Source organism: Micromys minutus, assembly GCF_963924665.1.
Source record: "Micromys minutus genome assembly, chromosome: 1".
Classification (NCBI taxonomy): domain Eukaryota; kingdom Metazoa; phylum Chordata; class Mammalia; order Rodentia; family Muridae; genus Micromys; species Micromys minutus.
Window position 1 is genome coordinate 95,054,683 of NC_137969.1, and position 22,936 is coordinate 95,077,618.

At 45.3% G+C, this 22,936-nt stretch overlaps 1 protein-coding gene across 4 annotated transcripts in view; it reads left to right on the forward strand.

The window, feature by feature from the left end:
* TUT7 (terminal uridylyl transferase 7) overlaps nt 1-22,936 on the forward strand; it is a 51,576-nt gene that overhangs the window by 21,747 nt on the left and 6,893 nt on the right. For 2 of the 4 annotated variants that reach the window (XM_080926520.1, XM_080926519.1), the window contains exons 12-28: nt 431-611; nt 1,901-2,985; nt 3,478-3,628; nt 4,909-4,995; nt 5,783-5,883; nt 8,128-8,185; nt 10,634-10,737; nt 12,396-12,485; nt 12,576-12,689; nt 12,813-12,890; nt 13,424-13,601; nt 16,040-16,087; nt 16,170-16,261; nt 17,082-17,197; nt 19,450-19,775; nt 22,147-22,211; nt 22,540-22,603. In XM_080926520.1, coding sequence (XP_080782646.1) covers nt 431-611; nt 1,901-2,985; nt 3,478-3,628; nt 4,909-4,995; nt 5,783-5,883; nt 8,128-8,185; nt 10,634-10,737; nt 12,396-12,485; nt 12,576-12,689; nt 12,813-12,890; nt 13,424-13,601; nt 16,040-16,087; nt 16,170-16,261; nt 17,082-17,197; nt 19,450-19,775; nt 22,147-22,211; nt 22,540-22,603 — 2,938 coding nt within the window. The remainder of the gene's footprint in view (nt 1-430; nt 612-1,900; nt 2,986-3,477; nt 3,629-4,908; nt 4,996-5,782; nt 5,884-8,127; nt 8,186-10,633; nt 10,738-12,395; nt 12,486-12,575; nt 12,690-12,812; nt 12,891-13,423; nt 13,602-16,039; nt 16,088-16,169; nt 16,262-17,081; nt 17,198-19,449; nt 19,776-22,146; nt 22,212-22,539; nt 22,604-22,936) is intronic. The other 2 variants (XM_080926522.1, XM_080926521.1) reach the window with 2 other exon arrangements.

Below are 22,936 nucleotides of genomic sequence, written 5' to 3' on the forward strand. Positions count from 1 at the left end.
TTTAGAATTCAGTGCCGCTGGCAGGTATAGTGTGTTGGGGTGGTGACAGTGAGTTCTTTCCCCTTCCTGCCTTAGCAGTGCTGGTCTCCGGGTCCACACTGAAGGTGCCTCCAACAGCAGCAACCATCAGGTCTTTGCGAGTGCAGCAGCAGCCTTCGCAGGGGCCTCTCCACCCGCTGAGACTTACAGTTAGCTCTGCTGTCGGGCTTCATGGGCGCCAGTCCTGTCTCCTATGGCCAAAGTCCTGGGTGTTAGCATGCAGTGCTGCTCGTCTCTGACCACATAGAACCTGCAGTTAGATTATCTAGATGGGTTGTCAATCTCGTGGCTTTCCACAGTCTTCTTATGTTTCATGTAGGTCTGACTGATCTCTAACTTCTCAGGCTGGGCTAGTGTAAGAATTAATCTCTGTGTTCCTTGTCATTCATAGGTGCCATTGACATTTAATGTAAAACATCAACCGTCAGTGCCAGTCGGGCAACTCTGGGTGGAATTGCTACGGTTCTATGCTTTAGAGTTTAATCTGGCTGATTTGGTGATCAGTATTCGTGTCAAAGAATTGATATCACGGGAATCAAAGGACTGGCCCAAAAAGCGCATTGCAATTGAAGGTAATAATGCTTGATTACTTTCACGTGGTGCCGATCTAACATTCTATCCCATTCTCTTTACAGTTCCTAGCGCAGGCAGGCCTGGTCTGAAGGTAAAATAGACCCTGGCCTCTCGCATGCGATGCACTGGGGTGAGGGACAGCGGGCTCACACACCCCAGGGTACAGGGTCTTAGTTATCAAGTGACTGGCTACGGGCACCTGAGTCTCTGCTTTGTAAGTTGCTTCAAAATGTAGATGCTCTCCCAGCTTCCCTGTGACCTGTTGGTCCTTACTCCCTCTTCCTGCCATCCTCACTCTTGTGTTTGAGATTCTGTCGTCTCAGGAATACCTGTTGAGCTTTCGTTTTGCAAAGATGAATGGAATACTTTTTCTTGTGAAAAATGCTGTTCTTAGAGTTGATTGACTCCAGGCGAGGGAACAGCGCTATTTTCAGAGCGGGAAGCAGTGATTTCCACACAGAAAACACTTCGTAGTGAATGCTCTCACTTTACAGTCAGCTGTCAGGTACCAGTGGCCCTGTTGGTGTCATTGAATGGACGAGCTCCTCTCAGCTTTGCAAAGTCAGGAGGTTGGAACCTTCTAGAAATCTTAGCTCTCCTCCTTTACCTTAAGAACAACAGCAAAACTCCTACATGGAAATCTCAGTTTTGCCTGATTTTTTTTTTCAAGTTTTATGTTGCATAAGATTTTTTTTTTCTTTTTTGCATAAATTCTGTGTGCAGTCATGGGGAATCTCACATTTTTAAACCCTCCCCTGCAGTTTCTCTGGCTCAGCTCTTCTGGCCAATTGCCTAACCTGCTGGAGTTCTAGGGGAGGAGAAAAGATTGAGAGAAGTGGTGTTTCCTCCTGGTGCCTCCCTCTCGCCCCTGAAACTCAGGCCAGCCACTTCAGTGATGGGGCCTCCCAGGGCGGAAGAGTGGAGGTAAGCTCGACACAGCGCAGGGCTGGCCGACTGAGACACAGAGCGCTCAGCCACAATGCCTGTGGGAAACGCCTAAGTTCCCCACGGTCGAGAGCCACACTCACAACTTCTTTCCTACCTCCAGTCACTGAGCAGCTAGGAAGGGGCCTCAGCTCCCATGAGACTCAGAAGCATTGCTTTCAGCTTGGCTGCTGCCCTTGCCCCCACCCAGGTTGCTCTTGTAAAGTGGTTAAAGCATGTGAGTTGCATGGTCCACTGTACGGGGTTGTCACCTGCTTTGTCTCTGGAAACCAAGTTTTAAGCAGGATGAAACAGAGGTGTATGAAGTGGTAGTTTTCTTTTTTTCTCTCTCTTTTTGTTACAGACCCCTATTCTGTTAAACGAAATGTGGCAAGGACGCTGAATAACCAACCTGTGTTTGAATATATACTTCATTGTTTGAGGACAACATATAAATATTTCGCTCTTCCACACAAAGTTACAAAACCCAACCTCACAAAGCCTCCTAGCCCAGTCACCTGTGTTTCAGACCCTGATAAAGAAGCAAAAAATTGTGGCCCAGAGCTCCAGGCAACAAATATTGATAAACTGGGAAATGCAGCTGTGGCTCAAGATCCCAGTGTTCAAACCTCGGGTGCTTGCAGGGCGCAGACACTTACTCTTAAAAATACCACTGAGGAGTTGGGAAGCCCACCAAAGGAGACGATCGGAGGTGTGCACATCCCCGCCCCCCAGGAAAGCTCTGGCTGTGCCCAAGCAGAGGTCAGTTGTGAGGGTTTTAAGGATGCTACAGCAGAGCATCAAGACGCAGGAAGTGACAACGAGACTGTCAAAAGGAAGACCAAGCATCATTTGAGCACCGATGAGGAAGGCTTAAGCAGCAGCCAGCACCCAGAACTTCAGAACCATGGCAGCCTGTGCGGTCTCCAGGCAGACAACACTCTGGAGTTGGTCGGGCTCCGGAATCCTGAAGCTGAGGAGTGTCACAGCTGTGCCTCTCCGGATGACAAGGCTGATGATATCAATGAAGAAAGCACAGAGTGTGTCAATGAACTAGAAGAAACTCAGAATTGCTTTTCCCCTTTAGTCCAGGACTGTACATCAGCAACCATGCACTTTGATGAGGAGGAGGAGGAGGAGGAAGAGGAGGAAGAGGAGCCCAGACTCAGCATTAACCTTACAGAAGATGAGGAGGGGCTTGCTAATGAACATCAAGGGGATGACAGGTATACTGGGTCAGGTGAGGAGGATGTCCTCTCTGAAGAAGACTTGGCTGAGCCTGCTAAGAGTGAAGATCTGGAAGAATGTGGAGAACACATGGGTGGGGCTCTGTTCATAGACCTAAATAGAATAACTCTTAAAGAAGAAAGCTTTTCTGAGGAAAATTCACCCGGGGATCAGTCGGAGTTCTTCTATGAATTTAGAAAACTGACCTTCACCAAAGGCAAGGTAATAGTTGCTGATGGGCTTAGGTCTGGGACTCTAATAACTCCAGTGGGTATTGTGTCTAGTTTTCCTTTTATCACCCGTAAGCAACAGGCATTGCACCATTGCACGGGTATGGAAGTCCGAGGCCAACTGAAGAAGTCAGCTTTCCCTTCACTGTGGGCCCCAGGACTTGAACTGAGGTCTCCAGGCTCGGCGCCAGTTGCCATTTACCTGCTGCGCTGCTTGTCAGCCCTGATTTCCGTTTCTCTAAACTAGACCAGTAGCTTTCCATTTCTGTTCTGTACCTGTGATCCCTGTCCCTCCTGACACTAGTGGGGATGTGCAAGGACTGCAGATGGTTGGATTCACTTTCCCATCGTCACCAAAGCCTGTCCCATCTCAGGCCTTCGGGGTAGCTTCGCATTAGGGGATATATATAGCTAATTTTTTAAAAGCTCTTTATTTAGCAAAGATTCGCATTCACTGTTGTTTTGGTTCACCATTTTCCTGCAGTCTCCCACAGTAGTGTGCAGCTTGTGTAAGCGAGAAGGTCACCTAAAGAAGGACTGTCCTGAGGACTTCAAGAGGATCCAGCTGGAACCTTTGCCACCCCTGACACCCAAGTTCTCAAATATCTTAGATCAAGTCTGCATCCAGTGTTACAGTAAGTGTCTGCGTCCGCCTGATGTGCCACAGAGTCGCTGTCAGCCTCACAGTTAGTATTTTTTGTACAGTGTGTTGTGAGCATAGGCACCTACCACTGCTCCCCACTCCTCCTGCATCCACTCCCTCTTCTCACCCTGACTGATTCCAGGCTGTGGCACAAGTAGACTCCTGGGTGTGAGGCATTCACTGGACCCACATCCTTAAAAAGATTAGTGCTCCTTCCCCAGAAGCCATCAACTGTCAGCTCCTCACCACCCACCCCACCCCCATGCTAGAATACTGACTGGCTTGATCATACAGGCAGCTTCAGCTGCTGTGGGTGCATGAGCACAGCAGGCCTTATACCTGCCTGACGTCCCTTAACTGGGACCTCCGACGCCCAGGCTCTCTGTGCTCCCTTTTCTGTGATGGTACCTGTGCCTTGAGGGAAAGAATTCTTTAACAGCCCACGTACAAGCTCTTGTAGGAACATTCATCTGGGGAAGCATTGGCACTGAGAGAAGTTTCAGTTTCTATTTCCAGAAGAAGCCTGCTGCTGCTTAGACTGGATGTATCGGTGCCCCACCCTGACTGACATGTTAAGAAGCTCCCTACACCTAGCAGGCTCTCTCCCTGTCTCCCTGAAGCTGCCGTCAAGATTGCTATGGTCCTCCTTCCTGCCTTTGCCTCCTGGATGCTGGGATTATAAGCGGCCACCGTCATGCCTGTCTTAACCCCTCCACCCGATCTTTCTAACAGGGTGTTGCTCTGTTACAAACTCTTGGGTCCAAGCACTCATCCTCCCAAACGTCCAGGATCATGGACATACACCACCATGTCTAGCGTCCATTGACATTTTGTTCTGTTAAGCTTTTCCAGATATTAAGGAAGACAACTAGGCTTCCAATTAAACAGAACAGCCCACAGACACCTCTGTCCCATTCTAGAGAATCTGACAGCCCACGGTCAGAGCCCTTGTTCCAGTCAGCTTTCATTTCAAGAGTAGTTCTTGGGGTTAGACTCCTTCTGAGGCAGGATGTTCTGTGCATCCCTGGCTGGCTTGGGCCTCGTAGTGATGCTCTCCTCTGTCTCCCAGTGCTGGGATTCCACCGTGTCCCACACAACCGAGACAGGCGCTGTCAGTTTTCATTGCTAGCACTGTCTGTTGAGAAGGGTGGAAATCTAGTTTTTAAAGCTTGTGAGTTTTCTTTTTCTCAAAACTTTTTTTTAGCTTTTTTTGAGAAATATCAAGTTTTTAAAACCACTCCCTACTCATTGTATCTATCTGTTTTTAAACAGAGGATTTTTCTCCAACTATTGTAGAAGACCAGGCTCGTGAACATATCCGGCAAAATCTAGAAAGTTTCATAAAACAGGACTTTCCAGGTAAATGTTTTTCTCTCTTTAGGAAAAGAAAGGTAATGAAAGAGCTTACGCACTCCAGGCACATTAACTCCGAAGCACAGCTAGTTGCCCATAGAAAGATGATGGTGTGGGCTCACCCAGGACATAAGAAGTGAGTTCACTGGAAACTGCAGCCACATCACACGTACTTACAGGAGCTAGAGAAATAGCTTAGCAGTTAAGAGTGCTTACTGCTCTTCCAGACTCCTCTGTCTCTGTGGGCATATGCACTCATGTAGTTTGACACACACACAAAAGTTAGACCAGTCTTTCAAAGTCTGCAGAAAGCATTGCTCTTACAGTATGAACTGTTATGGGGATGGTCTGCATACTCCCTTGAAACATCCTTGCATCTTGGTATAAAATGATATCCACTATTCTTTCCTGTCATATACAGCTGTGTATTTAAGTAAACTAAGGGAATCGTTAAGAGTAAATGTGCAGTTAAAAAGACGTTGAGGCTGGCAAAATGGCTCAACAGATAAATGACCTTACTGCCAAGCCTGGTAACCTGACTCCAGGACCCACATGATGGAAGCAAAAACCAAGTCCTGCATGTTTATGTTGTCCTCTGACCACCTTCTGCACACATGCTGACACAATTAATAAATAAGTGAATTACTGTTATAAAAATACTTTAAAGACCATAATTATGAGATAGGATAGTTAGTAATTGGTATTTTGGATTCATGAAAGGGCCATTTTTTAAATAAAAAACAATTACATGTACTCAGGTAATGAGCTATTACTTGTCATCTGTCCCTAACAGGAACTAAATTGAGCTTGTTTGGCTCCTCCAAAAATGGATTTGGGTTCAAACAGAGTGACCTTGACGTCTGTATGACGATTAACGGACATGAGACTGCTGAGGTACGGTTGCCACGTGAACACACATGTGCTGTGAGCATGTGGTTAGCGCCGTCCTCACTGGCAGAACTGCGAGGCATCTGGAATGTGCCGGGCATTCCACATGCAGTGCACCAGGAAGCACAGCCTCCGGCACCTGCGCTGACACTCTTGGAGGGGTTGAAGAGTAGCACAGAGCTCTGGCTGGGCATGGGTGGTGCACACCTGTGGTCCCAGCTCCTGGGAGCCTCATGGAGGAGGATTGCTAGAAGTTCAAGGTCAGCCTGGGCTGCATAGCCAGACAGACACACACGCACACACACACACACACACACACACACAGACACACAGACTAGATAGCTTTAAAGGGACTTTCCAGTGTAGTACAGATTGGACTGGATTCTGTGATGCTAGACCACCTTCACCAGTGCCCATTGGCTTGACCACTAGACCAGTACACTTCTCTCCAGTTACCTGTGATGTTGGTGAGTATTGACTTTATAGTTCAGGACATGGATCTGAGACAAAATTGGTCTTATCAGCACCAAAACACGTGTCCTTTGCTAGATAACAGAAGTAATAATTTCTGTGTCCTGCTGCTTTGAGAAGTTTGATCTTGGGTGGCTTGGATCTTGTGTGTCAGGAGACAGCAAGGTAGAGCCTTATGCTGAGGTGCAGCTCAGAGCCTACTTGTGGTGGTGGTCTGATTTGTCCCCTCTCCCAGAAGACAGACTTGGTCCTCAGCCTGGTTCCTGAGCCGGAAGCATAAGTACCCTCAGGACACTCTTAACAGCCTGTTTTTACAGTTTTCTTAGCATGGTGCCACACCCAGTCCTGGCTGTGTTCTCTGAGGCTGCTTTCTTTCTGATAAGGAGTATGTCTGGAAAGTGCTGGCAGTACCCTGTGCATGAGAGTGGGCCATTCTTCCAGCCACGCCTGTCACTGAGGAACACTTTTCACAAGTGGTGGTGGTGTAGCAGCTTCTGACCCAGACTGACTACACTGCCACAGCTCAGGAGCTCTTGTGGCTTAGTTCTGAATCTGCATTCTGAGGTGCTCCTGACTTCAGGAGAATGGCCAAAAACAGGATCTACCTGGAATTTGGTGAATGGTATGGGATGAGATTCGGTCTACCATAAGGAATAACCCACTATAGCTCCACAAAGTTGATTCTCATTGTGGTTTATAAACTACTTTTGACAGTATTTCTAAAGTAAAATTCTGAATATGTTGTAGGGTCTATGTAACCATCAGGATTTACTCCAGTGGCATGCTTTTACATGCCAAGGCTCAGCGGTATGTGCTTGTATCCCAAACTCAGGGGACACAGGCAAGAGGGCTTCAAATCTGAGGTCAGCCTGGGCTGCACAGACACTTGAGTGTGAGCACTGTTTCGGATTTCAGCCAGTCATACAGGACGTGAGCTGAGTTCAGTCGTGGTCCACAGCAAGGCGCCAGTGCTTAGTCAAACTGTATGTGCATAGACCCAGCACAGAAGCCTTTTCTGCATGTCCATACCTGAGGGATTCTTCCAAGTGAGTTAATTACACAGAAGGAAAAAAGTGAACATCTTCCTGGTTCAAAAAACTTTCTGGAAGCTACAATCTTGGCTTTTGCTGTACATCCCAAAGCAATTAAGACATGTTTAGGGGCTTGTATATCATTAGGGTGTTTTGTATGTATGGAATTGACACTCAAAGGAAAATAAAAACCATCTAAAGGTGGGCTGATGAGACGGCACAGTAAGGAAAAGCACTTGCAGCGCAGCACGGATAGTTGCGGTTCAATGTCTGAATCCCACAGCCCAAGAAGAAACCAATTCCTCAGTGTTGTTCTCTGACCTCCATGCATACTGTCTTTCACACATGTAATGTCCTGACATGTGTGCCCTTCCTCTCTCTCCTCTCTCCTCTCTCTCTCACACACACACATACACATTAAAGAAAAAGATTTGCAATTAACCTCACTATCTCTGAAGGTCATAGAAGGAAGTATAGTTTAGGAGCCTGCCTCCTGTTTGTTACTGTTTTGTTTTACATCAACCCAGAAGCTCACACAAGCCAAGTACTCTTACACTGAGCTACAGAGTCCTTCCCCATAGTCTCACTAGGTCACCCACGCTGGCTTTGAACTTCCTTTGCAGCCCAGGACAGCCCTTTAAGTGGTGACTGTCTTGCTTAGCCTCCGGAGTAGCTAAGATGACAGGTGTGTGCCAACAGTCCCAGCTTGTCTCCTGATTCCCTTCCATTGTTTGTGCCTTTGCTGCAGGGGTTAGACTGCGTGAGGACAATTGAGGAGCTGGCCCGAGTCCTCCGGAAGCATTCAGGTACCTCCATACCTTCCTAAAATACTTTTTACTTTCTCGTTAGTGTTTTGTGTACGTACAGTTTATTCATGCCAGAGAGGAAGTATGCTGAGTTATTTACAAGTTTGCAGTATTGATGTGATTAAGATGCTCTGTGGTCTAATGTAGAGGGGATGGCTAGCGAAGCCTCTTTGTTGCTGTTAGCTGTTTGGTCTTAGTAGAAAGCATATTGGAGCAGGTGAGGTATTTACCTCATTTTTTCTTGAAAGCCTGTGGCATGTGGTAGAGAGCATCCATACCTGGGAAATTATGTTTGCAGCCTCTGCTCGGCAAACTGTGAGCCATAAAGAAGATGCTTAATGTATCATATCTCTTCTTATCACAACTCTAGAACTGTTGTAGGTGCTTTCTGAGGTATTTAGAGCTATAAAAAGGGGTAGATCCTGCAAGTGATGTACAGACCTAAAATACTCTTACAAAATAGTGTAAATGAATGTTTGTTTGCTTGCTTGTCTCTCTGTAGCTGGGGATAGAATCTGAGGCCTTGCCCATCAGAGGCAAGTGCTCTACCACTGGACTACAATCCTATCTTTATCTTAAACATGTGGTGTGGGCTAGCCTCAAACTCACTCTGTAACTGAGGCTGAGTGTGATCTGCCTGCCTCTACTTCCAGTTCTGGGATTATAGATGTGCAGCAGCATGCCTGGCTCTGTTTGCCAGGAGGGCTGGCTACTTGATTAATTGGTTGTAGATGGGCTTGTTTGGGGGTAGTTGTAATCTTTTATATTGAGATCAAAGTATTACATTGAGCAATATAGCCCCTGTTCTTGTGGACAAACTTATGGGTGTGCACACACACAATCGTACAGGTTACTTTGTATGTTGAGAAGGTATTGTCCTCAAATGAGAATCCATCTCTAAAGATGAGTTTTATGTGAATTCTCGGGTTATGCAAAGAGACTGAAGTTGCTAGATTAAACAGTGCTTAGGTTTTAGTTCTGAGCTGGGCTTTGACGTTTATTGTAACTCTTGCTTGCTCTGGGTCACTTGAGACATACTGACCTTTTCTTAAGCATCCTCAATGTACATTTGTAAGGACAAACCATGTGCACTGGTTGCTTGTAGGACAGAAATGACTACAGCCATTTATATGAGAAATTATATGATAGAAATGGAATATAGAGAACACAGAGAATTAAACAGCAGCTAGAAGGCTCCACTTAAAACCTAATGCCTTTAGAAACAGTCTTCCCAGCAGTGGTATTGAATACCTGCTATGTAGCTAGGAATGGAATTAGAACAGCACACAAGTTAAAAGGCCTGTGTTTCCTTTCATTGGAGTGGATAGATGGAAACCTTTGGGGTTATAAAATGGAGCCAGAGGGACATGCAAGGAACAGTTGTTCAAGGACAGGCTGTGAGTGTCAAGTGAGATCTGCCATAGTATACTCCCAAAGGGAAGAGGAGTGTGGCATTTGTGCAGGTTCTGGACTCCAGACTTGCCACTTGTTCCTTGTGGTGTGAACTTGGGCTTGTGGGTTTATTTTACATCTCCCTTCTGCTGTCTTTGCCCGTTCTGTAAATCTCATCCAGACTTGAGCATCGTCATCTGTGGAATCAGCAGAGCAGGCAGAGGACCGTGAAGTCGCAGCTGCCTGGCTTCAGTCTGAGGCCTGGCTCCACAGCCTGCCTGTGCATGAGTAACCCCTGAAGTCTCTGTCCCCTCACGGAAGGTCAAGTTGAGAGTGGTTGTGAAGGGTCCTCTGCAGGGACTGAGGGACTATCTTCCCATTCACATAAGTGTCCCTTCATCTCTGTGCTCTCAGGCCACCATGACAGTTCATCAGGAGTGCTTACCTGCCTCTGTCCCTGTGTTTCTGGCCTGCTGTTGTTCCTTGATTCTTCAGTACTTAGGCCCTTACTGGCTTCTTTCTCCTCAAGGATAATTCTTCTGTTTCCCTCCTGTTCCCCTCAAGTCCATTCTCCAGCCTACACCGTGTCATGGAAGGGCCCTCACACCTTTTCCATTTTCCTTGTCTGGCGAATGGCCTCCACTTCCACTGTCTCAGCATGTTCCTTTTCAAAGTGTAGCTCAGGCAGTCTCCTTCCCTTTTCCCTCCTTCTAGCTCTGGTGACTGCCATGTCAGGCGTTGAGATGATGCTCCATGGGCCGCCCGTCAATCAGATGGACAGGGTGGAAACAGACCCTGCATACACACTTGAAAATTCACATTAACCAGTTGCTTTGTGGAGAACAGTGGGCTTTTCTGTTCTTGGAATTCAGATACCGATGTGTGTAACACATACCGACTCTGCCAGTGTCTTCCTAGTTACTTAGCAACAGTTGTTTGCTTAGTTGCAGTGAATACAAGGGAGTCAGTCAGGTTCTGGTTCTCATGGAGCATTAGCGTGAGAGCCATCCCTCCCAAGTTGTGTGTGTTTAATCACCTGTCTTATTTCCCTCACAGGACTAAGGAACATCCTGCCTATCACAACAGCCAAGGTGCCCATCGTGAAGTTCTTCCATCTAAGAAGTGGTCTGGAGGTGGACATCAGCTTGTATAACACACTGGTAAGATTTCCTAGGATTTGGCCAGCCTGTCTGTCTGTCTTCATCTTTTTTTTTAAAGAGTCTCAACGAGAGGCTAGACCCAGCCCAGTGCAGCCTCCCACTTGCCACGTCATCAATCTCCTGTTTTGGTTCTTTGAAGGTGTTTTTTCTTCCTTTTCTTTTTCTCTTGTTTCCTTGCTTCCTTCCTTCCTTTCTTTCTCCCATCCAGTCTTTTTTTGGGGGTGGGGGGTTGAGTGGGGATTGAGGCAAGGTTTCATACTGCAAGGTTAGTCATGACCTTGAGCTACTTCTCTTCCTGGCTCTGCCCCACAAGCAAGTGCTAAGATTACAAGCACATACCAGCAGGCATTTTCTTAAGGAGATAAAGTGACTCCTTAAAAATAAGTAAATGAGCCACACGTGGTGACGCAAGCCTCTGATCCCAGTTCTTGCCGGTGGATGTCTGTGAGTTGGAGGCCATCCTGGACTACAAAGTGAGTTCAGGACAACCTGGGCTATTACACAGAGAAACCTTGTCTCCAAAAACAAACAAAGCAAAAAAAGTAACTAAGGGAAATGAGGCGTTCATTTTGTCCTCTCATCCCTGTCTTTTTCAGGGCTTAGTTTTAGCCCCAAATGCCTAAGCAGCTGCTCTCTGCACTTGTTTTATTTACTGTCTGAGAGGTTGGTATGTGCCTTGTAGTGCTCTGGGCTATGGAGGATTCAGTAGCTGTTAATTCTGTAGCTGTTCTCATCCATGGAGGCTAAGAGTGCAGTTCAATGGCAGGTTATTTGCCTAACATTCCGTCCCAGTGCATATCAAGTCAGTAGGCTGGTAAATAAATATGAAGTTCAGTGGTTTAGGTGTGAGGGTGTGTCTGTGTGCATGTGAAAGAAAGTGTGTGTGTGTGTGTGTGTGTGCGTGTGCGTGCAAGATGTATATGAGAGTGAATGTGTGTGCATGTAGGAATGTGTATGTGACAGTGTGTATGTGAATGCATGTGAGTGTGTGAGAGTATGTGTGTGCATGTGAGTGTGTGATCAAAAGAGATTGTGTGTGCATGCATGTGAGAATGTGTGTGTGTGTAAGAAAGAGAGAGAGAGACAGAGTATGCTCATGCACTTGTGAAGATTCACTTCAGATAAAGTCAGAGCTTATCTGCTTGGCTTGAACCTGCCTGTAATTTGGTGTGTGTGCTGTGCCCTCTTTTGGCCGCACACCTGGCCTCTTCAAGGCCAGATGGGACCTGAGAGCATTTTACACAGATGGTGCCAAGTGAAAGGGAGAGAGAGAGTATTACATCTACTTAAAGAAAACTTATTTTAGTCTGTTTTATTTTATCTTATTCTATTTGATTTCACTGTTGGTTTTTGACTGGACGTCTCATACTGACAGTGACCTTAACCTTCTCATCCTTCTGCCTCCCTCGAAAACTGCTAGAATGACAGACCTATGTCACCACAACTAGTAGCATGCTTGCTTATTATAATGGCTTTTTTCACTATTCAGACCAAAGATTTATTTATGAAATCAGACACATGTATGTGTCATTATGTCTTAAATCGACACAGCTTCTCTCAGAAAGAAAAGGCAGTCTCTAAACTGTATTCAGGATAAGGCTTTCCAGGTCCCAGGGCTGGCTATCAGTGAGCCTCATGGCTGCTTTCCCCTTCAATAGGCTCTTCATAACACGAGGCTCCTGTCTGCATACTCAGCCATTGACCCCAGAGTGAAATATCTGTGCTACACCATGAAAGTGTTTACAAAGGTAGGTACTCTGATGCTTGGAGCTTATCTGAAAATTGTTGGATAGACCAGGCTGGCCTCAAACTCAGAGGAGAGTGCTCTCTCCCTCCAGATGTGTGACATCGGTGATGCATCCAGAGGCAGCTTGTCATCCTATGCCTACACTCTTATGGTGCTCTACTTCCTCCAGCAAAGGTCTCCCCCTGTCATCCCTGTGCTTCAGGAGGTAGGTGCCCACAGGACTGCGTCCTGTGCAAACTGGGCTGGGCCGGAGCCTCTGCTTCTGCTAACAAGCTATAGTTCGGTAGTGATTATCATTCTATAACAATGCTTTTAAAATTAATTTCAGATATACAAAGGTGAAAAGAAACCAGAAATACTTGTTGATGGCTGGAATATTTACTTTTTCGATCAAATAAATGAACTGGTGCGTATTTTAAGAATAAAGATTTTCCCAACCCTTGGGTAAAGTCATCCTGTCTGTGCTGTAGAATTGTCTGTTGAGACCAAGACTGGCATTCCCGGGTCTCCCTTTCAACTGGTCCTGTCTTAAGCTGGGTGTGTTTCCATCCAGGGTTTCATCCCCATCCGCTGGTTCTTGGTAGTTAGTAACTATTCCAAGGGAATGCATTTCTGTTGTTTGATCCTTCTCATGATAGCTGTGCACATGTGCACTGAGGTCAGTGCTGTGCACCACAGAGCTCTTCAGTCCTTCACAGACTCTCCTGCCGTCATGTCCCGGATACAGCACTGACCATTCTGAGTTGTCTCTCCCTGCAAGTCATAGAGTAGACGGTGTAAATGCTGTTTTAAAAGGTGAAAGAAAACTCACACAACTACATTTTGTGTATATAAGCCAACTGATTAGTCAAGGTTTCCTCCTGAGGTGCACATGCATACTGCTGTTAACACTTTGTGACAGGGTGACATCCCCTGTTCCCTTCTCCCTTCTGTCTGTAGCCCACTTGTTGGCCAGAATATGGAAAAAATACAGAATCTGTTGGGCAGCTGTGGTTGGGACTTCTACGCTTCTACACAGAGGAGTTTGACTTTAAGGAACATGTAATCAGCATCAGAAGAAAAAGTCTGCTTACAACTTTCAAGAAACAGTGGACCTCAAAATACATCGTTATTGAAGGTAGGAATAAAGTCAAATTGGAAGTGAGGTGTTGGCCTGGCGTGCGTGAGGGAGATGTGCAGAGCCTTTTAAGCAGAACATTGGGTGGAAACTATGAGCCCCTTCTGGTTCTTCCCCCAACATGTCTTGGGGGACAGTCATATTGTGCAGTGCTGTGGCCACACCACTCTAAAGGTTCATTTCTAAGTGACTAGTGCCTTCAGGCAGAACCTTTCATGGGTCCAGAGTCTATTTGAAGAGAATAAACTCTGTTGTTGGATCCACATGGGAGAAGAGCACAACAGTGAGGTGAGGAGCTTCGGGATGTGGGAGGTTTCAACCTAAAGTGAGTTAGTATAAGTGCATAAAGCACTCACTGTGAAGTTCACCGCTCCAGATTCGAATGCCTATTCCAAATGCCTGGAAATTCAGAGTGGTATAAACTTTTGGTTTGGTTAATTTTTTGTGTGTGATATGTTTATGGATTTTTTTATAAGAAAGTTTAGATGGTTTTAACCAAAATTAAAATAAAACTTTACTCAAGGGCTGGAAGGATGGATCAATAGTTAAGAGCACTGACTGCTTTCCCAGAGGTCCTGAGTTCAAATCCCAGCAATCACATGGTGGCTCACAACCATCTTATGAGATCTGATGCCCTCTTCTGGTGTGTCTGAAGACAGCTACAGTGTACTCACATACAATAAAATAATTAAATAAATCTTAAATAAAACTTTACTGAAGGTTGAGAGTGCCACTAGAAATGAATTTTTAGGTCCTTTCCTTACTATTGGGAAAAGAATTTTCTGTAATGATTTCTCAATGTTGACCAAAGAGAAAGGCCTTTCCTAGCTGGACCTGGTGCCCAAACTTGATGTGTGTGACTGACTCTAGTACCCAGGAGGCCAAAGCGGTTGGATCAGGCCACCTTACTGAATTCAACAGTCCACTGGAGCCACTGACGTTTATAGGAAGTTGTTTGTGAGCGGTAGGGATTTAATTTTTAAGAAGACAAAGTAAAGCTTAAATGCTTTAAAATGATCTGGGAAGGGGCTGAGAAAATCCCTTCTTGGTTTCATAGGATCTCTTTCTTATCCACTGGTGTGTAGATGGCGTGTGGACTTTCTGATTCTTTTCTCACTTTGGGCAGTCTGGACGCAGTGCCGTGAACATTGCCTGGGCTTTGGTAGCGGCTTGTGCCCAGATGCTCCTGTCACAGCAGAGACTAGTGAGGGGTCTTAGACTGCCCTGTGTGCTGCTGTTGCTCAGCATACTAAGTGAACCTTTAAGAAAAGGCAGAACTGGGTGTGGTAGCCATATCTGTAATCTGGCACTGAGAAGCTAACCTAAAAGCCACCACAGTCTTGCCTCAGCTTCTTAAGCACCATGCTTGGCTTAGTAGTGACGCTTTCAACTGGGTGGTAACTGATGTACAGTCTGTCTTTTATAACCAGCAAACTACCAAAGTGCAACGCACACGCACCCCAGCAGAAAAGGGCAAGTCTGGGATGATGGTCTCACTGCACTTGTTGCCGGTCTGTGCTCTAGTTGACTGTGACATCTAATGTCATGTTTCCCAGCTTGGTGCTTGCCCTCTGGAAGCTTTGTTGACAGAACCATGGTGCCTCACTTCACTCCCAGACTTGTGCTGTGCTGCTCTGCAAACACATCCTCACACCCCATAGAGGGCTCTAAAAAGACAGATCCTGGTTTCTCCCTTTGCCTTTTTCAGTGCTGTCTTGGGAAGAAATGGGATTGATCTCCATATGGTGGCCATGACCAGATCACTAGTCATGTGTATAGTATTTTAAATCCTCTATAAAATAATACATGGATTTAAAAGCGTGCTGAAGAGTAAGTCTGCTCAGTTGCACCTGTCCGCCTGCCTCTTTCATCCTGCCTTCTGGCTCGTGATCGTTCTTGTGGATCAATCTCAGGTCGTGGCAAGTGTGCAGCAAGCGCTGTACACACTAAAGCATCTCCTTGGCCCTTGATAATTAATATTTGCCATTCCAGTGTCACCTTATAGCTCAGCTTGGCCCAGGCCAGCCTCCAGTTCCTTGTCTTTCTGCATCTGCCCCGTATGTGCTGATTATAGACAAGGCATTCACTGCCACGCCTGTTTACTTATGTTTGCAACTTCTACTGTGAACACAAAACGGACGTCACTAAATGACCTGGTTAATAAGTCTTCCTCAGTGTTATTTTCAGAAGTAAACGACCTGGACAATATGAAGACTTTTATAAAGATCATCAATATGATACAGTGCTCTTTTCTTATTTATGCTTGTGGGAAATCTTGCCTGATGTGTAGGTTTGTCTGTTGCTGAGCTGTGCATACCTCTCACTGATGAGCAAAGTAGGTGACGCTTTGTTCTTGCCACGTGTGCCTAGATGATGAGATGAAGGCTGGCAGTTCCTACTCTGTTATCTTATTTGTCCCTGTAATCTTCTTTCCTCAGACCCCTTTGATTTGAATCATAATCTTGGTGCTGGATTGTCAAGGAAAAGTAAGTTACTCTTGTTTGTTAGCAGTACAGTTTCTTGTTCTTGTAATGCATGTAATTGAGTTCTTAACTGTTTTCCTTACAGTGACAAATTTTATAATGAAGGCTTTTATCAATGGCAGAAGAGTGTTCGGAATTCCAGTCAAGGGACTTCCAAAGGACTACCCCTCGAAACTGGTGAGTGTTTGTTAGAAATTGAGCAATTGGCACTCACATTTGAAGCACAGAATAAGTCTGCCATGTGGAATGGTTGAATCAAGCTGGCTGGTGTTATCTGTCTTCTCCTGTGGCACTTTGTGGTGTGGCACTTGAAATATCTAGTCACTTTGAAATGTGTATTATTGACTGTAGTCACTATGTTGCAATAGATCTCTGCAGACGTTCTCCTTCTCTGTCCAGAACTTTGCCCCCGTTGAACAGCAGCTTGCTGTTCCCTGCCTGCAGTCAGGAAGACTGATTCAGCCTCTGCATGTAGGTGATAGATACATGCAGATCATTTATGACAATGATTTCGCAAATCATCGTCAGGCTCATGGCAGATACTGCTCTGGACATTTACAGTGGTGTTTCCCGCGCTTGTCCGAGAGCTCCTTCACCTGCACAGTGTGCTCAGTTTCTCCAGTAGGTGTGCAGGGGGACACAGCATCCCAGCCTCCTGCAGCAGACACTGAAGCAGCCCGTGCTACTTTCCCTAAGAAGCCGCAGCAGCACTGGCGTACGGAATTTGCACTGTATGTTTCTCAGTTCACTGCAGTGTAGCCATTTTGTTTCATGACAGGCTCTATGTGGCCTCAGCTTCTCCTGTTGTGTTGAAGCCACTATTATGTCTTGTATGTCAGTGTCCTTCAACTTGAGGGAATAAAAGAAATAGAGTTGAGGTCGGTCTGCATCAGCCGTGCAGATGGCGGTCCACACATGAACACAGCCCGCTCTCACTGCTTGCACAGTGTGCCATGGTCCTGTTCACAGTTCATTTTACACAGCTGTGTTCCTGTAGGCATACTTTTTTGATCCGGATGTCCTGACTGAGGGAGAACTGGCCCCAAATGACAGGTGCTGTCGAATTTGTGGGAAAATCGGACACTTCATGAAGGACTGTCCCATGAGGAGAAAGTAAGCACATGCTCTGAAGGGTGGTATTTTTATTTTCTTGTGCCAATTTCTAAATGTGGGTCTATTGAGAGAGAGAAAGTAAGCCTGGGAAATTAGAGTAATTTTAGGGGGTTCTGCCCCATTTTGGCCCACATAGATCCCAAATAAAGGATACAGAAACCTATTATTTTTATTAACAAGCTGTCAGTACTATGCTAGGCAGGTTCTCAACTGTTCTCACCTATGTCCAACCACAAGTCTGAGTTACTGTTCTAACATACATCCCAGCCATAGGCCTGAGTTACTGTTCTAAGAGATACATCCCAGCCATAGGCCTGAGTTACTGTTCTAACCTATATCCCAGCCATCAGCTGCTGTTCTAACATACATCCCAGCCATCGGCTGCTGTTCTAACATACATCCCAGCCATAGGCCTGCTGTTCTAACCTACATCTACCCATGGGCCTGAGTTACTTGCTGACTGAGTATTGCTCTGTTTGCTCTGTTCCATGTGTATCCTCAGGGTGATTTTCTCTTGGCCACATGCCCATGTTCTATCCTGCCTCAAGGCGACCTTCTTCATCCCCTATCTTTTTCTTTCTCTAAGACCCCCTACTCAATCTCAAGTCCACCTTTCTGTCTCGTGCTCAGTCAGTCACAGGCTCCAGCTTTTATTATCTAATCAGAGATTATTGGAGAACATTTATAGCACTGGATCAGTCCAATGCCCATGTCCAGACTGCAGCCTGATCTTGAGGCACAGAACCCAGCATTTGAATACACACCACATAAAACCATCCCCAACAGAAACTGAGCAGTTTTCAGATAAATTTAATATATTTCTTTAAAATTGAAAATAAAATGAGGTAATGTGGCTGTGGGTACAGACTCTGTGGGCTGGCTCACATGATCGGCCAAGCACTCTTTTCCCTGTTGTGGGTTTGGCTTTTGGTTTTAAATTAGCTTAATCCTTAGTAATTATTTTCAGTAGCTCAGACCAAGCTTTCTCCTGATGATGTTAGTAAGAGGCAGGGGGATACCTTTGGGTCACTGTTCTGGCTGACAGTGGTTTTGCTTTTAACTAAACAGTACTTTTCTCATTTTAAAATACACTTAAGTGAAGTCGGTCACAATCTGGAATTTAAGAAATAATAATTAGCGGGACAGAAAGAAATTATCTTAATACCTAGCTATGGTACCACTTACTACTACTTTCTGTGCTTAGGAGGATGAGGCAAGAGAATCATGAGTTCAAGGCCAGCCTCAGCTACAAAGGGACTATGAAGCCAGCCTGGGTTATGTGCTACATTATGTCAAAAAAAAAAAAAAAATACAGTTAAGGAGACAGCTCAGTAAGAGCAATTACCGCTCATGCACAAGACCCTGGTTTCATTCCTAGAACTTACGTTTGATGGCTCACAGCCACCTGTAACCCCAGTTCCAGGGCCTCTGTGGACACTTAATATATATGATACACATATGTATATTCGTATAAATGAAGTAAAATCACTCTCTAAAAAGAAAATAAAGGAAAAGGTGACTCTGACATTTTGAAAGTAAGCCCCTTAAAACAATTTTTCTGTGAAATTCAAGTCTTACAGATCAAATTTTCATTGCCTAATAAAAGCTAATACATCAGAAAGACTGATCAGCAACCCACCATTTGCATGATTTGAGTTTCATCAGGCAGGTATCAAAGCAAGCATTGGGGCTAGAGTGATGGCTTAATGGTTGAGAGCACTAGTTGCTCTTCCACAGGACCTGGGTTCAATTCCCAGCAACAACATGGCAGCTCAGAACTGTCTGTGACTCCAGTTCCGGAGGACCCCAGCACCCTCACACAGGCGCACATGCAAGAAGAACACCAGTGAATTGAAAATAAAAGGCGGGCATTGAGCTCAAGAGTGTGAGCACCGACTTTGCAACAGGATGTTTGGAAACTCATGCATCTGTCCAAAATACATAGACTTGTTTTTCTTGTTGTCCCTCCACAGTCCAGTGTAACCGTGAGAGGGCGTGTGTGGGTTATGTGTATAGCACACCATTTTCTGTAGGCTTGGGCAACTGTGGGCTTGTGATTCTAAGTGGCAACTGTTACCCACCCTCTGGATGCTGAACGGCAGCAGAGGTCTTAGTAGAGAAGCTAGGCTTTGTCACATTCTACATTTCCTTTTCACACTTTGAGGCCCTGGTTATCTCTACATTTGGACACATCTTGATATTTCGATAAGTTTCTGTTGACACTTTTCCTATTAGTATTTTATTTTCAATAGAGTGAGGCGGCGGCGAGACCAGGAAGATACCCCAAACCAAAGGTACTCAGAGAGCAAAGAAAAAAGAAGCAAAGAGGACAAAGAAATTCAGAACAAGTACACAGAAAAGGAAGTGTCAACGAAAGAAGATAAGCCTACACCGTGTGCAGCTGTGAAAGCCAAGCCAGTGAGGGCAGCTGTTGACTTGGGCCGGGAGAAGCTTCTCAGGACACCACCAGACAAGTGGAAGAGACAGGATGACAGAGACTCAAGAGAAAAGCGTTGTTTCATCTGTGGAAGAGAAGGACACATTAAAAAGGAATGCCCACAGTTCAAAGGCTCTCCAGGTACAGATGCCTCTCCAGAATCCATGATATTCATAGTCTAGGGATGTTAGAGTTCTAGAGGTTTTTCAAGGTTTGTATCAGTTTCTTTAAGGAATGTTGTGTAAGGAAGTGCTGTACCACCCACCCCATTCACACACATGCATCTTTAATACTTGCCCTCTGTACAACTGAATTCCTGGGTTAGGTAGGCTTATGAAAATCTAAGATTGTCAATGAAATGATAAGTCTTCTCCTCTCCAGGCCATGTATAAACATTGTCTCAGTATCCAGCAAGTCACAGCACGTACAAATGAGTATATTTTCATCCATATACTCTAAGGGGAAATAGAACGATTGTTGACAGTGTTCTTGTCTGCAAAGAACTGGGGAGGGTTTCATCCTTAGTCCTTATTAAAATACCTTTCTATAAGTGATCATATTAACAGCCCACAGATCAGAGTCAGCCACAGTCTTCCTGATGCAGTGGTCCTTGGCTATAGTTAAAGCTGCCTAAAAAGCTGAAGCCTGAGGGACACTTTAACCCAGGAGAATAAGACCAGCCTAGGCAATATAGTATGGCTTTGTCTTGAACACAAACTAAACCACCTCTAAATATTGACCCTTTATGCTGCTGAATGTGAACTGATCATTTGAATAGATTCGATGTCCCTGATGAGCACCTTTTACTGTTAACACACTGTCTGGGTACCTTCAAGTTGTGTAAGTTACGGTCTTCAGAATAACGTATATACTGTACTGGTTTGTAAAATAAACCTAGGTGAGATTGGATAATCATAGATGAGAAACACTAGAGAATAGTTGTTACTGCTCATCTGCTGAGGATGCTAGTGAGGACAGCTCTGTGATTCCTTCCTCCAAACACTGTTTCTGGGAGTGCTGGGAATGATTTATTAAACCATATCTGCCAGGCCAATTATCCCAACTTCTAAGATTACATGCCCTGTTCTCCCCCTAGGCACTCCCAGGGCTTTTGAATTAGAGACTCACTATTGTAGTCAAAGCCAGTCTAGAATTTTCAGCATAGCCCTAGCTGGCCACAAACTCAGTATCCCCTTGCTTCCTGCATTCTGGGATCACATGCATGTTCCGTCAGTTAGTTCTTAAGGAGCTTCATAGAAAGAATTTACTCAGTACTCAAGTGTTTATGGATGGCTCTGAGTGCCCCAGCCTGAATCAACTGAATCCCAAGCCTGAGTCAGCTGAACCCCAGCCTGAGTCAGCTGAACTCCAACTTGAGTCAGCTAAAACACCAGCATGAATTAGCTGAACCCCTTAAAAATTAGTTGGAACTAAATAGTATATATACTGTTTAACATAATTTCACCCAAATTGTTATATTCTATAATTGTCTTTACAAACAGCATCTTTGTAGTGCCCTCCACCTCCAGCAGAGTCATCCTGTGCCTCCCCTCAGGTGCATCCCTTTGTCTAGTAGCAAGCTTCAAGTTCCTGGCCTAAAGAGATAGCTCAGGGAGGTTGGAGAGAGGGCTCAGAGGTTAAAAGCACTGGCTGCTCTTGCAGAGGTCCTGAGTTCAATTCCCAGCAACTGCATGGTGTCTCACAACCACCTGTAATATAATGGTGTTCTGGTGTCCTCTTCTGGCCTATAGGCATATATGCAGGCAGAATGTTGTATACATAATAAATAAGATAAATCTAGGTAAAAAAAAAAATCTTCATGGCTTCTTAAAAAGAATGTTAAGAGAGAGAGAGAAAGAGAGAGAAGAGAGACCGACCTCAGTTAGTAACATGCTTGCACAGGGACCTGAGTTCTATTCCCAGTATACACATGAAAAGGGAAGCACTGCAGTAGATTCTTTTAATCCGAGTGCTGGCAGGGCAGAGATAGGCAGATAGATCCCTGAAGCTCAATAACCATCTAGCTTAGCCTAAGGAAGGGACCCCCAGTAAGAGACTGTCCCCCCCCCAAAAAATGGATTGCTCTTGAGGAATGAACTTAGAGGTTAGCTCTTGCAAGACCTACATGCATGTGCACGCACACACACACACACACACACACACACACACACAAAAGCTTAAAAGTGGCAGTTCTGTCAGCTTGACAAGACACCTGGTGGCTAACCTTAAGAAAACCTGGTCGAAAGCCTGGCTATTTCCTGTGCAGTATTCATAACTAACATCAGCAGTCGGCATCTGAGAGCAGAAATGAGACAGGACTGGAGTAGGCAGGTGCTTCTTGGTGCTAACTGAAGTAATCGGATGTTTCTGTGCCCAGAGTTCTGCCCTTAATTCCTTCAGTGGATTGTGTGGAATTCCATCACATCATCAGAAAATATTTCTTAAAACATTCTAGAACAAGACTGTTGCTTTAACTTAAAGTAGGAACAAAAGTGTTCCTTTCTTTCTGTAGGTTTGTGTAAGTCAGATTATGTGTCTGCATACTCTTCACCTAGCCCTTTGAGACCAGTTGCTCAGGTAAAAGCCATCCCAAACTGAGAGGGGAGCCCCTCCATCCTCTTCACTCCCCACAGCATTCTGAAGTGCTTGTAGCTATGTGCTGGGCCCTCCTGGCTGGCCTCTGGTGCTTGCTCCTTCTGTGCCCCATATACTGTGTGGTAAGGCTTGTAGGGCCCTGGTAGTAGGGGCTTGGTGGATGGCTCCTGCATACATGTCTGTCTTTCCAACTAATGTGCAAACTTGTGCCACCCGTGTGCCTAATCCCAGCTCTTTTTGGATACGGTTTGAGGCTGTTTCTGTTGGTTTTACCTTCAGTTTTCGTAAACCAGTCTATTTCATTTTTTAGGCAGTGCTTTTACATGAAGACAAAAAGAAACAAAAAACAACCATATTTTTGAGTCCCCAGTCAGGTATGTGGTTTTAAAGGGTCAGATATGTGTTGTTTCTTCTCTGGATATTTTACCACATGCCTTTGAGACGCTTCCTTTCCTGTGTGGTTCTGATAGGGATAGGACCTTTAAAAAAACAAACACCCCTATTGCCTTACTTCCACCGTATATCCTTATCTGACTGTTCAGTGGGTAAGTGTGGTCTGTATAGTTTTAAAATATTCTGGGTGACTTTGCCTCACTTGAGGAAGAACTGCTAGCCTTGCCCATGGAAGCCTTCCTCGTACATTTGTAACTGCTGTGGAATTGCCCTTGTCTGCCCTCACTGCCCTTGTGGGTATTATCTGCCATGTT